The sequence below is a fragment of the Urocitellus parryii genome, chromosome 7, assembly GCF_045843805.1.
Source record: "Urocitellus parryii isolate mUroPar1 chromosome 7, mUroPar1.hap1, whole genome shotgun sequence".
Lineage (NCBI taxonomy): Eukaryota > Metazoa > Chordata > Mammalia > Rodentia > Sciuridae > Urocitellus > Urocitellus parryii.
In genome coordinates, this window is record NC_135537.1 from 179,796,178 (window position 1) to 179,812,014 (window position 15,837).

General features: G+C 62.5%; 1 protein-coding gene across 4 annotated transcripts in view; it reads left to right on the plus strand.

Annotated features, from left to right (window-relative positions):
* Septin9 (septin 9) overlaps positions 1-15,837 on the plus strand; it is a 144,251-nt gene that overhangs the window by 59,983 nt on the left and 68,431 nt on the right. Inside the window, exon 1 of one of the 4 annotated variants that reach the window (XM_026404734.2) lies at positions 11,657-11,992. The exons of the other annotated variants lie outside the window; for them this stretch is intronic. Coding sequence (XP_026260519.2) covers positions 11,869-11,992 — 124 coding nt within the window. The 5' untranslated portion in view covers positions 11,657-11,868. Of the gene's footprint in view, positions 1-11,656; positions 11,993-15,837 lie in introns of those variants that run through there. 4 annotated transcript variants of the gene reach the window in all.

Sequence of the window (15,837 nt, forward strand, 5' to 3'; positions counted from 1 at the left end):
AACCCGGGTCAGGGGGCGCAGGGGGGCCAGAGCATCCTTGGCCTCAGCCCTTTGCAAGTGCCAAATTGTGCATGGTGGAGAGTGGCCCTGAGCCGGGACAGACCCACCCTGGGCCAGTGGGGAGCGCAAGGGCTCTGAGGCCAAAGCTGAGTGCTCCTTGGTCGCCTCAGGCCCATCTATCGCAGAGGCCTGGCGAGCCTGGGCCTGGGGTGGGGGCTGGGGAACTTGGTGCCAGCGCAGCGCATTGTGTGGAGTGGCACTTGCTCTGCCATGCTCATGGTGGGGGGCAGGGGCCCCTGCCCTCGGGATAGGCATCGCCCAGGGAAATACGAATGTGCAGGTGTGTGCTCACCTGTGGCAGCGGGGTCTCCCAGCCTCGTGACTTGTGGTCTCTATCCACTGCTCCAGATGTGCCGAGCCCTGTCATCTTGGTGGCAGGGGAACAGAGCTGGGGTCCCCTCCTTTCTCCACCTCCCACTTCTCGCATGCCTGGAAGCGGGGAAGGTCACCGGGGTTTGGGCCGGAGTCTCGTTACTACCCATTATCCTTTGTGTCCACTCAGTGACCCTCACTCTGGGGGGCTGGGATGGCCTGCTGCTCTAGGAGTCTGGGTTGACCCCCAAACCCAGGACGGAGTCCTGGGCACTTGCCCCTGGCTTGGGGGCCTCCATGGCCAGCGTGGTGCGGGGCGCGTGTTCTGCAAGCCAGGCCCTCAGGATGGGGTGGCGGGGTGGGCCAGGGTGCCAGGCTGCTTGGCTGGAGACCTGTAGTGGGTCGGGGCACCTCCTGACTCATCCCAGAACACCCAGCTTGGAAGTAGTACCCGGTGCTTTCTCTTGGCCCCCGAGGCGGGTGGCTAAGCAGTGGCTCTCTTTCCAAAGCCCTCTTGGTTTTTCCCAAATTTGGAGGCTCTCTCAGCTGCTTACGAGACGGAATGGTCCAGAATTCTCTGGAACCCAGTCCAAGAAGCCCAAGGACTTGTCATCCCTCCAGCCAGACAGACCCACCAGTTGGCCTCTGGACACCCCCAGGCGCCCGGAGGGCATTTCTGGGATCGGGCTGTTTAATCTGGTCTGGACAGAGCCCGGAGGCTCCGCTCAGACGGGACCAGCAGACTTTCTAGAAACTTCAAGTTTGTTGTCATTTTTGAAAGTGCTGCCAATGCCCAGAAATTTAGATGGAGGGACCAGAGGATGACCTCGGTTTAGCGGGGAACATAAACAGGGAGCCCCCAGGCGCCCTGCACTCTGCTGGGGCTGGCGTAGGCGCTGCGGGGACCAGCGGCCAGCACCCTGGGAACTGGCCCTGGTGGTCAGGATGAGACCCCTTTCCTTCCGCCTCTTTGAGCTTTTCTCTGTCTACCCTTGCCCCACGGATCTCCCGGGTCTCTCTCTGCAGTCCCCTTGGCGTCTCTGGCCTAAAGTCCAGGAACTCAGGGGACCTGGCCTCCGGGGCGGTGAGACCTTGGAGGCCCTCGCTGCAGCCCTTCCTGGCAGAATCGCCGGCCCCTGCCTGAGGTGGGCGCCTGGGGACGCCGTCTGGGTGGGGTGGCTCTTCAGCTTCAGGTGGGGCAGCCAGCTGGCCTCTCCCTGTCCCCTTCCACGGTGCTTCTCCCCTGAGGGCCTGGAACTTTCTGGAACCCTTTGCGGCCTGCGTAAGGGTTTGTGGATTCCCGTTTTCTGGCCTCCTGGAGCCCAGCTGGGGGCTGTCCTTGCTGATCCCCTGAAGCAGGGCCTGGGAGAGACCCCCTGAGCATGGTGGGAGGAGCCAGCTGGGCCAGGAGCCCCCTCTCTGCCTCCAAGAGGTCAGTGGATGGACCAGTCTCACTTTCTTGTGGCAGGAGGAGAGCGGCTGTCCCCAGCACGGGGAGTCTGTTCAGATGGGCCTCCGTGCCAGCCCCCGTCCCCTGGCCCAGCCTGGAAGACGTGAGGTTTCTGGTTCTGTTGGTGGTGGCTGGTCTGTGGGTTCCTAGCTTTCCGGGCCGGGTCTCGCCCCTTCCTGGGGCAGGAAGCCGGCTCTAAGCAGGCTACGAGCCCTACTTTCCACGTGGGTGGCCAGTTTCCCTGTGCGGGCAGGCCAGGCCCCTGCCCTGTGTCCCTTAGAGACTGATATTATCTGTAGTAAAAGCGGACAAGTTTTCCTGGCTCCACACCAGGCCTGGAGGGGCCATGTTCTCTGCTGTCCCCTGCCTGCTGTCCCCTGGAAGGCCAGGAACGGCGTTCTCTGGAAGTCAGCTGGGGCTTGGTTTTTCCCTTGAGCTCCACATGAAGTGCCGACTTCCCTTGCCGTCGCTCCGCTTGACTCCCGTGCAGAACCCCGTGGGTGCCATACCCAGCACGGGTGCCCCCCGCACTAAGGCGCTCCCCATGTGGACCTCCCCGCCCTGGGTCCTGCTCCCAGCTTGTCCAGGGGCCCCCTGTCCAGGGATTCAGGCTCCGCATCTCGCTCCTTTCCCGGAGGCCCAGGGAGCCTAGAGGAACGTGGTGGTGCGGAGAGTCGGGTGGGCGGGGGTCCCTGGTTAGGTTAACTCTGTGTCACCTGAGCGGGGGCGGGGGACTGGGGCAAGGGCAGCTGCAGGTTGGCAGTGGGGAGCTCGGAGCGCTGGCCCCTCAGGAAGCCTTTGAAGAGCTACTCTGGTTTTTATTTCTGGACTAAAGAAGACCCTTGATCAAGGGTTGGGGGCTGGTGATGGGAGGAGGGGCTTCGTTCACCCTGGGGCGGCCCCTTCCCCTCCCTGCTGGGTGACTGTCCCCACCTGCCTACCCAGCCCAGGGAAGCCAAGTCTTGGGGTAGCTGGGGGACAGGATGGGGACCCTGGTGAGGGAGCAGCCCTCCAGGCCCACAGTGAGGTCAGGCTGGCAGTGTTTGATGACGAGGCCAGGCTCCTGCACACAGCTGTCAGGAGCCCCGGGCCAGCTGTGGGTGGCTGTGGCCTCCCTCTCCTCGGGTGTTCTTTGTCTCTGACCCAAGTCCCAGCCCTTCAGCTGCTCCCCTCTGGCCCACAGGAGCCTGCTCTGGCCCAGCCCACCCTGGGCAATCAGAACCACTTCCTTTGGTTGAGCACCTACTTTAGCCCTCCAGAGAGCCCAGCACTGGACGCAGGAAGCCCAGGTCCATGCCCCCTGCCTGCAGCTGGTGTCACCTGCCGCTGTGGCCTTCTGCTGGCCCTGCCTGGTGCCGCCCTCCGCTGGCTTGTCTTTGCTGGCTCCTGCTTGCCCCTGCAGGGGACAGCCAGGCTCCCAGGCCTGGGGTCTGGTGGGTGGCGTCTGCCTCCAACGGAGAGACCCACGTGGGTGCTCCGGGCTTCGTAGGCTCCCTGCTCTCAGAGGGCCTCGTGGGCCCCGAGGGCAGCGTGTGGCTCAGCTCAGGCTTCACTCTTCTCCACGCTGCAATGTGGGGTGAGTCCTTAGCCTCTCTCTGCCTCGGTCCCCATCTGTCAAATGGGGACAGGAGTGCATCCCTGTCTGTGGGTGGTCCTGAGGGTCCAGGTGGCCTGGGTGAGGACTCGGTAGTGCCCGTCGGAGATTCCGTGTGGCGAGTCCTTCTCAGGGGACAGCAAGGAGCAGGCCTGGCTCCTGCCCCAGGAGGGTGACCGTCAGCAGGGGGAGGGCCACAGCTGCCGCCGGGCTGCGGGCCAGGACCCGGGGCAGGGAGGTTCGCGTGGGGGTGGCTGGAGTTTGCTCTGCCCCCGTGTGTCCTGTCGTGGGTGGGGGACACCAAGTGCGCGGAGCCAGGTTTCATCGTGAGTCTCCCAGGCCCTGCTGTGGGACCTGCTCTTTCTGAGGTGACACAGTTTTGGGACCCTGTGACCGGCACACCCCCTCTTTCCCAGCAGTGCGCGTCCTTCGGTCGGTGACTTCCCCAGGGGGCTGAGTGGTGGTGGCTGAAGCTGGACATTGTCCTGGGGTGACTGCCAGGAAGGTGGGGGCAGGCTGGGGCTGCGGAGCTGGGTCTCTCAGCAGAGCTGCTTCCGCTGAGTGTCTCGTGGGCTGCTTACGGGATTCCCAGAGCGGGGTGGTCTCCGTGAGGCAGGGAGCCCATGGGAGGGCGGGGTCCACACCTGGCTGCCCCCACCTCCAGCCTGGCTCAGCTAGAACCACCAGGAGTGGGGGGACCGAAGTCTTTTTTTGGGGGGTTTTGGGGATGCAACCCAGGCCCTCGCCGGTGGCAGGCAAGCCCCTGCCCCGAGCCCATCCCAGCCCCAACAGTCTGCTTTTCACCAGCTCCTGAAATGATTGTGACCCCCAGCTGTGAAGGTTGACCCGGATCCGGACTTCAGAGCTGCAGGGGAGTCCAGAGGAGGGTCCAGGTGTGGGGTCCTAGCTACACCGTGCTCCCTGGAGGGGGAGGATATTTGTGGAGGTGCCAACGGTTTCTGGGTGTGCGTTCGATCATTCCCCCACCTTTGTTTTCTGCCTCCGATGCTTTTATAAGAAAAAAGCAACAAATGTTATTTTTAGAAGTTCATTGTCAGAAAAGTTACTCACCCAGACAAACCTCTCAGCTCGGCATGAGAGCTGAGGGGTGGCGGCCTGGACGGTGGAGAGCCAGGGTGCCCGAGACCCAGCTGGTTCTCTCCAGTTCCGGGTCGGGTTCTGGGTACCGTGATCCCCCTTGGCTCCCTGGTGCAGGCTGTGTGGGGGCCTCTGTGGGCTCTGCTGCCCATGGCATTCTGTCCACAGGAATGTGGACTAGAGCTGGGTGCGCCACCTTGACCCAGAAGGGTGGGCCTCTGGCCCTGCTGGTGCACTGCTGGCCAGACCCCTCCTGCTGTGCGCCATGTTTGGACCTGGTTGGTTCAGGATCAAGAGTACACTGGAGCTGGTGTTGGGGTACCATGCCCAGGACAGAAGGGACCTTCAGCCCAGCTCTCCAGTCCTCTCCAGGAAGCAGAGGACAGAGAAGTCGTCTGCCTGGCTCCAGTGGAGCACAGGTGGCCTTGTGACTCCTCCACGCTGTGCCCCATGGTCCCCCCGGTTCCAGCCAGTCCTCAGAGCGCCTGACTCTCCTGCTGGTGGAGGGAAGGGCCTGGCAGCCTGGGGGCTTCAGGGATGGAGCTTTGGAGGTGGTGATTGGCAGGCTTGGTGTCCCTGCTGCCGCAGGCACGTCAGATCCTGGGGCTGAGGGTGCCTGGGTCAGCCGGAGGGCTCTCCGTACAGAGGGTGGGAGCTTGCTGTCCACTGCTGTTTCACAGGGTACAAGCACAATGAGGGGTCATCTGTGGATGGTGTGTGGCCTGGGACGGGCGCTTACCTGTCCATGGGAGCCGAGCAGGCAGGTAGCCAAGGCCTCCCTCCGTCCTGCCCCGCAGGCTGGCTCTGGGCCTTCCCTCTTGGAAAGAAAGCGAGTCCGCGGGTGGTCACTGAGCCGGGCCCCTCTGTGCGGCTGGGGACACAGGGTCTTCTGCCTCAGGAGCGTTTCCTCCAGCCTCTGGTGGTGACAGCCGGGTGCTCAGAGGCTCAGAGAGTAAACACAGAGAGAAGGGAGTGAACTGTTCGGCCCTCGGATGGGGACCGGGTGTTGAGGGCCAACAGACGAGCAGAACCGCTGTGTGAGATGTGGAAGGGTCTGGGGACAGCGGACCCACCCGCGAGGCTCCAGGGCGTGGTAGCTTTGGGCAAGGCTCAGCAGAGGGAACACGGGCACACCCCCCGGGGCTCTGACGGGCAGCCCCCCAGCCTCGCCGGCTCTCGGCACCCCATCTTCCCTCGGGGTGTGCAGGAGTCCTCCAACCTCTGCTCCATCCTTTCTGTGTCTCCGTGTCTCCTGTCCTTAACAAGCGGCGGGACGCTTGTGACTGGGTTTGGAGCCCACCCAAACCCAGGATGGTCTCTTCTTGAGGTCCCTCAGCGCGTCTTCAAAGGCCCTGTTTCCCACCAAGGTCACTCAGGTGCCCAGGGGTAGGACTTGGACATGCATTTTAGGGCCACTGTTCCGTCTGTGGCAGCAGCTGATCTCGGGGGAGCAGAGTGTTCGGGGCTGGGGGAGCCCTGAAGCGGATTAGGAAATCAGGCCCGGACGTGCCACGTTGTGGGGCTGGGGTGACCACTGGCTGCCTGGCCTGCCTAACAGGGCCAGGTGGTCCTCCTCTCTCTGATCCTTTGATGGCTGCTGCCTGAGGCGGCGGCTGGTGCAGGTGGACCTAGGCCCTTCCCCCTGTCTACCTGCCCCCTGCAGAACCCTGCTTGGTCCAGGGCCCAGGTCCCCGCCGCTCTCCCTGGGAGAGTGTGGGAATGGGCACTCGTTGTCTCTGTGGGCAGATTCCTGCCCCGTCCAGCCTCTGCCACTGCGGGGACATCCAGCCTCTGCCACTGTGGGGACATCCAGCCTCTGCCACTGCGGGGGACATCCAGCCTCTGCCACTGCGGGGACATCCAGCCTCTGCCAGACTCCCCTCCCAGCTCTGCCACAGGCAGAGCTCCGCCTCCCCTGCAGGCAGACACCCTCTCCCCGGGTCCCTGTGGCTGCTCCTCACCTCTGGGCTCCTCCTTCCGCGCAGTCCCGGGGAGTTCAGGCTTCCCGCCTGGCCCAGAGCCTCACCTGCTCTTTGCGGGTGCCCTTGGATGGCTTTGTGGGGTTTCCCAGAGCTGTGAGGGGAGCCAGGAGGGTCTCAGCAGGAGGAACCCCGGGCCTTGCCCAGCCCCCACCCCTGGGCCATTTGGAATGCCCAGGCTCTCCCTCCCTGGCAGCCCCTTCTGGACTCTTCTCAGTGTCCAGCCGTGGCCTGTCCCACGCAGCCCTCCATCTCCTCCTTTGGGTTTCTGGGACCCCCTTCTTTGGCAACCCCCTCTAGTTTTTGAGGGTGGCAACCAAGCCCACCCAGCCCTCGAACTGCGACCGGTGAGGCTGGTTGGACAGGCGCAGGGCTGGGCACTCACAGCTCTGTCCCACCTCCGCGCAGCGTGGAGAGCCTGGGTCTGCTCACTGAGGGCTGGCCCTGCCCCTTCCCTGGCTCCCAGGCTGGCTGTCCTGGGCACTGCTCTGACCGGAGCCTGAACTCCGCTCCCCAGGGTCACCGTCCCCTGTAATTAGGTCGCAGCTCATACTGGCCTGGGCCTCCAGGCCACAACACAGAGCCATCTGGCCCTCGGTGCCCCTGGCTGGGTGATTGATGGAGGCCTCCACCTGGCCCAGGGCCCCTGCTGCTAGGCCTTTTTTCCCCTTCATTTTTAAAGTGCTTCTAACATTTTCCCAGTAGCTGGTCAGGAGAAGAGGGAGCATGGCCTCCTTGCACATTAGGAGTGGCTGCCACCAGCCGTGACCAGTGACCAGGCTGGGAACAGAGGAGGAGGCACAGCTTGGCCTGCACACTGGGCCGCTTGGCCTGCACACTGGCGCTGTCCGGTGCTTGGGTGGAAACGGGCCGAGGTCACCTTCCTCAGGGCCCGTGTCCTGGCTCCCTGGGCTGCAGAGGGGCCTGGGAAGTGGAAGCACTGGACTGCAGGGGGTGGGAGGAGGACCGTGGCCGGACCCTCCTTGGGGCTCAGTTCTCTCTCCCCAGAAGGACTGAGGGCCACAGGCAGGACCCTGGCGGGGTTTCTGGGCTGCCCGGAGGATGTGGGTGGATTAAAGCTCAGGAAACCTGCTCTCCCCTGGGACCTGTGACCTTGGTAGCCTCAGGGCTCAGGCTGGAGTTGAAGCCCTCCCTCTCGGAGGCCGGCCACACCCAGAGATCTTCACTTCTGCTCTGAGCTGCCCTCTCACCCAGCCGCCCCACCCTGAGCCAGGAAGTTCTTCGCCTTATCTACCCCACATCTGTCTTCTTGCTGCAGCTCCAGCCCACTTCCCTCCTCCTGATCCTGGGGAGATGGCCCGCAGCTGGCTTGAAAGGGGGAGGGTAGGACCCGTCCAGGCGTTGCAGCCAGTTGTTCCAGATGTGCTCACGTTCCCCAATCTGTAATTTAGGAGAGAAGAAAGGGAGTCCTGCTTCTTAGAGCCCTGTTTACCGTCAGCCTGGAATGACCCTGAGGCTGCCAGATGGGGGCCGCAGGAGGCAGGAGGCAGCACGGAGGGAGCCTGTGCCCGGAGGCCAGCAGCTCTGTGCTGGGTGAAGGGACTTGCAGAATCGGGAGCTGGGCTTGACTGTCGGGCGGGGTCTGTCCAGGCTGAAGGCCCTTCTCAGTTGGGGAGTCCTACCTGCCACAGGGGGATGACCACGTGACTTATGGCCCCCTGGGACCCCTAGGAGGAGCTGTGACCATGTCGGCAGGGTGGCCACTGCGAGCCGGGAACTTCCCAGGTAGGGGATACACATGGACACCTTGATGTGGGGGAGGGTTGGTGGCAACCGGGGGCCAAGCAGCAGAAGGGATGCAGGGGGACAGGTGTGAAGCCTGGTGGCAGCTGGTGGGCCGGCGAGGGCCCAGGGGACGGAGGCTCCTCCTGCCAGGTGGCACCGGTGTCCCTTCTAAGCACCGTTGGATCAGAGGCAAAGAGTGGCTTCAGGCTGAACCCAAGGCCAAGAGGTTGAGCTGGATGGGGAGGGCCATGTGGGCGTGAGACCCGCCCCTTCCTATTTCACTGACTCCCCGTGGTGCTGGGCACGAACCAGGGCCTCACAGGCATGGCCACAGAGCTGCACCCCCGCCCCCTGTCCCCTTTCTTCTTTTTATTTTGGACACCAGGGATTGAGCTCAGGCACTCAGCCCCTGAGCCACCTCCCGGCCCTATTCTGTATTTCATTTGGAGACGGGGTCTCATCCAGCTGCTCAGCACCTCGCCGTTGCTGAGCCTGGCTTTGAACTTGCCATCCTCCCGTCTCAGCCTCCAGAGTCGCTGGGATTTTATGCTTGTGTCACTGAGCCGACCCCTTGTCCCCTTTCTTTCCCATTTTCTCTTGGTGCCCGGGAGCCCATGGCTGTGGAGCCCAGAGTCCGACATCAAGGTGTCTTGGCGGGGTCCCTCCTAGGGGCCTGAGGGACCCTCTCTCTTCCACGCCTCTCCAGCCTCCGGGAGATGAGAGAGGTTCCCCCATGATCCCTGCGTCTCCGGCTCAGATTCTCACCTTCATGGCACCTGGAGATCCTTTTCCAGCTAAGGTCACACTCACTGGCCCCAGGAGCTAGCCCTGGGTGTCTCAGGGGCGGGGACACGATTCATCCCACTTTTGGCAAACCCAGGGTGGAGTCCCTGTCCTTCAGACACTGTAGCAGATCTTGGAGGCAGTGGTAAGGGAATCTGATGGAACTCCTGGTCCTCCTGGGTGGAGGAGGTGGTGTGGCCAGGCTGGGGAGGTGCTGTTCAGCCTGAGTCCTTGTTTCCCAGGTCATTAGAGTTTTATTCCAGGGACAGGTGACCATAATGAAGGGGTGGGGGTGTAGCTCAGGTAGAGCCCTTGCCCAGCATGCCCAAGGCCCTGGGTTCCCTGCCCAGTACTTCTTATGTCTCAAGAGCAGTGTTGACCACAGCGGCCACTGGGCTGTCCACCTGTTTGTGTCCTGCCTTCAGGGACCCAGGGTTTCTGAGCCCAGGTTTTGGAAGGAAAGCTGGGGACCGCCACGCCCCCCAGCCAGGCGGAGCTGAGGGGAGGGTCCCTTGCACGGAGGGGGAGGAAGGGAGCCGGCTTGTTTATTTCTTTTGGCCTCATCTGGGAAATCCAGCCGCAGGCACGTGACGTGGTAGACCTGCTTGTTCTCACATCGTCATTCCAGAGCCGGCCAGGCCTCCCGGGTGGGGGCTGTGACAGGCAGGAAGGACTCCATGTCTTCCTGGCCCAAGGGTGCTGACCACAGAGAGGAAGAAGCCTCCTTCTAAAGTCCTTGGAATAAATCCGAGAGGTGGACATTACAGTCGGGGCTGAACGGCCTTCCCTGGTCCTCTCCAGGAGCTGGACCCTCCAGGCAGAATCAGGGTTCCCCGTGACGCTACCTGTGCCCCTCCTAGGAGCAGATGGAGATGCCTAGCCTGTTCCTCCTTGTCCGGGGGACACAGGCGGGGACCTCTGTGCCATCGTCCTGGCCTGAAGGCAGGCGTGGTCTGGTGAGAGGCAGGGAGCAGGGGTTCGTGGACCATGACCCCTGGTCTCCCCAGGCCCCATGTGCAGATAGGCCCAGGGTGCCCGAGCCCCGGGCCGCCGTGCTGGCCTCCTGGTCCAGAGCCGGAGCCCCTTGCAGAGTGGGTTGGCACTAGAGATGGCTGCTTCTGGCCTCTGATGGCCCTGCCAAGCCTGGCTTTGGGGACGGCGAGGAGGGGGGCAGAGTGGGGATCCTGAGCCGTGGGTGCCGCCACCCTTGTTCTCCTTCACACCTCAGCAGGTTTGAGGTGTTGCTGGGACTCTTGAAGGAGGGAGCACCTCCTGCATGTGGGCTTGGCCCCCTGTCCTGCTCTTGTTACACAGTGTGACCCTCCCGGGGAGCCCAGGGTGTTTACTGCCCTCCCAAGCGGGCTCCACGGTGGCTATCTTTAAGCCCTTCCTTGGGCTGTCCTGCTTCCTGAGCACCCCTCCAGCACCCCATCTGCCTCCCCCCTCTGTCTGCGAAGGCCTCCCTCCCTCCACCTGCCCGGCATCCACCTTCCTCCTCCACCCAGCCGCCCAGGCCTCCTGGCGCAGATTGTGAGACCGCGGTCCAAGCGGGAGGTGACCCCTGGGATCCCCGTGTGGGGATGAGAAGGGAGCACAGTGGAGCCCTGTGGGCAGCTGAGCTCAGCCCTGCTGGAGCCCAGGGCTGTCCCACCTGCGTGGGGGAGGGAGCTGGGTGCTGGGGGTCCCCTGGGGGGCCAGGGCCCAGTGTTGAGTCCTTCCTGCCTTCTGTAGGGGTGGGCACCAGGCGGGTGCCAGGGAAGGCCCTGTGCAGAGAAGCAGAATCAGGCCCGGTGAGGCCAGGTGGGCACGTGTCAGCGTGCCTGGCCTCCCGCGGCTCACGCTCAGCAGAGGGCACTTGTGCCAGCCGAGCCATACTGCTGTGGGCCGCCCCGGCGCCCGTGCTGTCTTGCCCTGATAACTCCGATAGCACGTGACGTGACGCAGACGCCCGGACCTGCCTCTGCCCCCTGTCTCACTGCCCACGTCCCCTGACACCCAAACCTCCAGACCAGGTCTTGGTTTTTTTGGGCTCATCCCTTCTTTGAAGTTCAAGCCACATGCTGAGGTGCTTCTTGGGCCTTCGCTGCCTGTGGCTTTGCATCGATCGCCCCAGGAGCTCGGGCAAGGGGGAGCAGGAGAGCCTCACAGTCAGGCAGCAAAGGCCAAGGCCCTGCTCGTTGCCCACCACCCTTGCAGGGCAGCCCTCGGAGGAGACAGAATGGGGCAGAGGTGAACTGAGGCTGTGGCCATGTGCCCGGGACCTCCCTCCACATGCTTTAGCTGTGGGTGGGGTCCCTGTGGGCCAGGACAGCACACTGGGCCTTGTCTCCTGCTCCTGCTCTATGTGCTGGGGTCTCTGGTCAGGCCCTGGCTCCTGGGCAGCCAGTGTCTTCAGGGACAGACCTGCTGTGCTGCAGCAGGGGACTCTGACCAAGGCGGGTGTCCCAGAGCCTAGCGCAGAATTCCCGCTGCTCCCTCCTGTCTCTCTGCCCACCCCCTCCCGGGCACCGGGTTTCTTTTGACCTTGGGCTGTAGCATTTCTGTACAGGACATCTGTCCCGGGCTGGGCAGGGCTTCCTGGCTCTCCTGATGCTGCCTCCCCCGACCAGGCCCATCTGTGCACCAGGAAGTGCTCGATCAGGTTTCAGGAGCCGGGAGAGGCTTGCAGCCTGCGGTCAGAGCAGGGCCTTCACAATGGCCCCTTGTGCAGGGCGCATTCCTCCCCCAACAGGCCCAGATCCAGGCCGCTCCTGATTCGGCCCCCCACGGGCACAGGCGGCCGGGTTTGCATCTGGAGGGAGGCCACTCTGGCCTCTTTGTGGAGCAGCTGAGGCTGTAGGTGCTTGATGGACAGGAGAGGGTGGCCCTGTGCCCAGCCTGGGAAAGAAGCCCGCCTGGAAATGCTCTCCTGGGAGGGGTCGTGGGCTGGCGCGCACAGTCATGCCCACCCTCCAGCTTGTCTGCCGCAAGGTGCGTTTCTTAGAGTGCCCGTTGTGTCGGGCCCTGGAAGTCTGCAGTGAGTGCGTTCATCGTTGGCCTATCAGAGGGAGGCAGGGGGTCTAATGACACCCACTGTGGTTCTGTCTGGAGCCGGTCCTTCTCCGCGAGGGTGAGTGTGTGCATGCGTGCGTGCGTGTGAACTGCACGCGTGTGTGACGGGGGATTAGGATCTTGGTAGACATCTTGCTTCCTGCTATTTTTATTTAATATCCTCAGCATTTCTCATCTTCTGAAGCGTGATTTTGATGACTCTGTGGGACTTCAGCACATGGGTTTAGAAAAATCTGCATGAATCTGAATCATTTCCAGTGTTTGCAGTGGTAGTGCTGATGCAGATGGCCCCATGCATAAATCTTTCCGTACTTCTGATTGTTTCCTTGGGTTAGATTCCCAGAAGTGGGCCAAAGACAGGATCCATCTTCAGGGTCTGGCTGCAAGTTGGGGAGGGTGGAGGCCGGGAAGATTTGAGCTGGCTTTGGAGTCCGAGAATCTGTAGAGGCCGGGAAGGTGGGCAGAAGAGAGCCTTCCCTCTCCGTCTTACCTCCCAGCGGCAGGGACTATAATCCCAGCGACTCAGGAGGCTGAGGCAGGAGGCTCACCCTTCAAGGCCAGCCAGGCCCATGTTTGCCTGATACTGTGTAGCAGTGGAAGTCTGTGAGGTCCAGTGGGGCGTCTCCTGCTCCCTGTGTAGCATCAACTCCTAGCAGACAGAAGAGGAAGTGATGTGCGGTCATGGGGTCTGAGATCTGCAAAGTAAGGAGCTGGCGAAAACCCTTGCTGGCATCTGGGGAGGGAGGACACATCTAGTGACCTGTTGGGGGGCGGGGGTCCCGGGGTGGGGGCTTCTCTAGGGCATGTTCACGTAGGGCCTAGGGGTGATTTTAGGACCCTGACAGGGCAGAGGTGCCCGAGGACCCGGGCTGGGTGCTCTCCATGAGGCCCTCCGTGGGGGGCCGTGGCACACGGGCGTCCCTGCCTTAGACAGAAATCTGGTCTCCTCGCCAAATGTCCCACTGTGAATCTAGGGCAGGGCTGCCCTCCCTCCCCAGGGACCCTCCACCATCTGGGGCCTTGGTGACTCTGGGAGGGAGGGGAGGCAGCCTGTGGGGCCCTGCTGAGGGGGGGGGCAGGGCTGGGGCTGGTGGAGACACTGGGAGGGCCTGTGCCCGCAGTGGGGCCTGTGTCTGTGTCCTGTGGCCACCGCAACTAATCACTGGAAACCGGGCGGCTTCACGGGGCCCAGAAGGCTGAGTTCCAGGAGTCGGTCGGGCCTTGCTCCCTCCCAGCAGCCCAGGGTAGGGGACCCTAGGTCCCTCAGCTTGGGCTGTGTCCTCCAGTCTCTGCCTTGGTCTTTACGTGGCCTCCTCCTCTGGGCCTCTGGCTCTGAAATCTCCCTCTGCCTTTTTACTAAAAGGACACTTGTTGGTGTCCCTCGTCAATTCTCATTCTCAGGATCCTTAACTTGATTCCATCCCAGAGACCTTTTCCAAACAAGTCCCTCCTTCCCAGTTCTGAGGTTGGCATGGGGCATGTCTTCTATGGGTCGTTTTTTTTTTGGTCCTGGGAATTGAACCCGGGGTGCTTAGCCACTGAGCCACGTCCCCAGCCCTTTCAATTTTTTATTTGGAAACGAGGTCTTGCTAAGCTGCTTAAGGCTTTGCCAAGTTGCTGAGTCTGGTCTCTAATTTGTGATCTTCCTGCCTCAGCCTCCCGATCTGCTGGGATTACAGGTGTGCACCACGTCACCTGGTGGACACGTCTCTTTTGAAGACCTTCAAGCCCTTAAGGAACCTTAGAGGAAAGTGGGGTCTCAGGTTGAAAAAAGGAGACTGTTGCACCCAGTGTGGTGATGCACGTCTGTCATCCCAGCGGGTCAGGAGGCTGAGGCAGGAGGATTTCAAGTTAGAAGCCAGCCTCAGCAACTTAGTGAGGCCCCGAGCAACTCAGTGAGGCCCTGTCTCTCAATAAAATACAAAAATGGGGCTGGGGATGTGGCTCAGTAGTAAGTGCCCCTGGGTTCAATCCCCAGTACCAAAAAAAAAAAAAAAAAAAGAAAGAAAGAAAAAAAAAGACTGTTCCTTCTCTGTTCCCAAGGCCTGTCTTCTGAGGCTCCTCTGGGCTCTCTGCCCAAGCTAAACACTTGTGTTTCAGCCGGTGGTGAGTTCCAGAGAAGTCCCCAGCTCCCGGAAGGGCTGGGAGTAGGCAGTGTCCAGCTCTGCTCCCAGAGCGCCCACACACTCTCCCTGAAGCCACTGGTGTGGGAGGGAGGGGTGTGGACCACGTGGGCACCCGGCAGGTTGGGAGGAGGCCACAGTGAGACTGATTTGGGGGGTGGTTCAGGAGGAGGAGGAGGAGGAGGAGTGCTGGTGGGGGCTGGCCTGGCCCGGCTGGCCCCTCTCTATTCAGGTATGGCCTTCTGAGACACACAGGAGGGCCTCCGGGAGCAGGGAGGGTTGGGAGTGGTTGGAACACGGTTTCCTTGGGGAAGGGGTCGCTCCCCAGCACGGAGGGGCTTCTCCTCCTGCTGCTCCTTTTAGCTGCTCTTAGAGTGCGGTGATCTGTGTCACCACTGCCATCAAGAATAACTCAGCCAGCATGGTGGCACAGGCCTGGGATGCCAGCCACTCAGGAGGCTGAGGATCACAAGTTCAAGGCCAGCCTGGGCAGCTTACGTCGACCCTGTCCCAAAACAGAAAGGGCTGGGGGTGTAGCTCAGAGACAGCGAGCTCCTGGGCTTAACTCCCCCTGGTCCTGATGGTCACCATCCTGATGGCAGGGCGGCTCCCCCAGTGAGGACCGGGTGATGCAGGGTAGCGGACTCCTGGTAGGTAACAGCCAGGCCGTGAGCACAGAGGTCACTAGGGTGTGCTCGAGGACGGCGGTGACCTGAGCCTTGAAGGGATGCAGCACAGAAAGTGAGGGCAGCTGGGACTGGCAGGAGGCTGCTGACCCAGATGAGCAGCGTGGACAGGGTGTGTGTGCAGGGGCGGCCCTGGCCGGGTCACCACATGGTACTCCACCCGAGACGCTGTGCGGTGGGTGCCTCCAGGTGGGCTCCCAGGGAGGGGCTCTCCAGATGGGGGCACAGACTCACCGGGACTCTGAGGGCAGGCTCTGCTTCCTCCCTGGGGCAAGCCTGGTCACGGTCTCCCCTCACCCAGTGTCTGCTGGCCGCGAGGAACAAGGGCACGAGGTGGGGGGGGTTCATAGCACAGGGCACCCCATCCGGGGCAGTTGGGACCACGCACTGGAGGCTGGGGTAGACCAGGTGACCTCAGGCGACTCAGGGGAGTACACGGGGTGCAGTTCCGAGCCTTGGACTTCCTGGCCGGGGTGACCTTCACCCCAGCCTATCATGCAGTGTGCACGCAGGGTGAATCCCCTGCTGGCCCAGTGGCAGGGAGAGCTGCACCAAGTTGGAATCTGGAGCTGGCACCCCCTGGCTCAGGACCCTGCGCCCAGTGGCCACATGATCACGGAGGCTGGGCCTGTGAACAGCTGAGGCTTGTGGGTGTGATCTCGTTGGGCTGCGCTGCACCTGGTTCTCACCGTTTATTTACTTTGCAGTGCTGGGGACGGAACCCAGGCTCTTGCCCATGCTAGGCAGGTCCCCCACCACTGAGCGACAGCCCCAGCCCCAAGCCTCGAACTTGGGATCCTCCTGCCTCAGCCCCCCAAGTAGCTGGGATCAGCTACCATGTGCACCTCCGTGTCTGGCTGCAGTGTGATCTTTCAAAGGGCTTGTTCTGCTTCGGGCCGGCATTGAAGGATCAGGAGGTATCATGTAGAAGTGCAGAAGCTCTGGCCACCCTGGG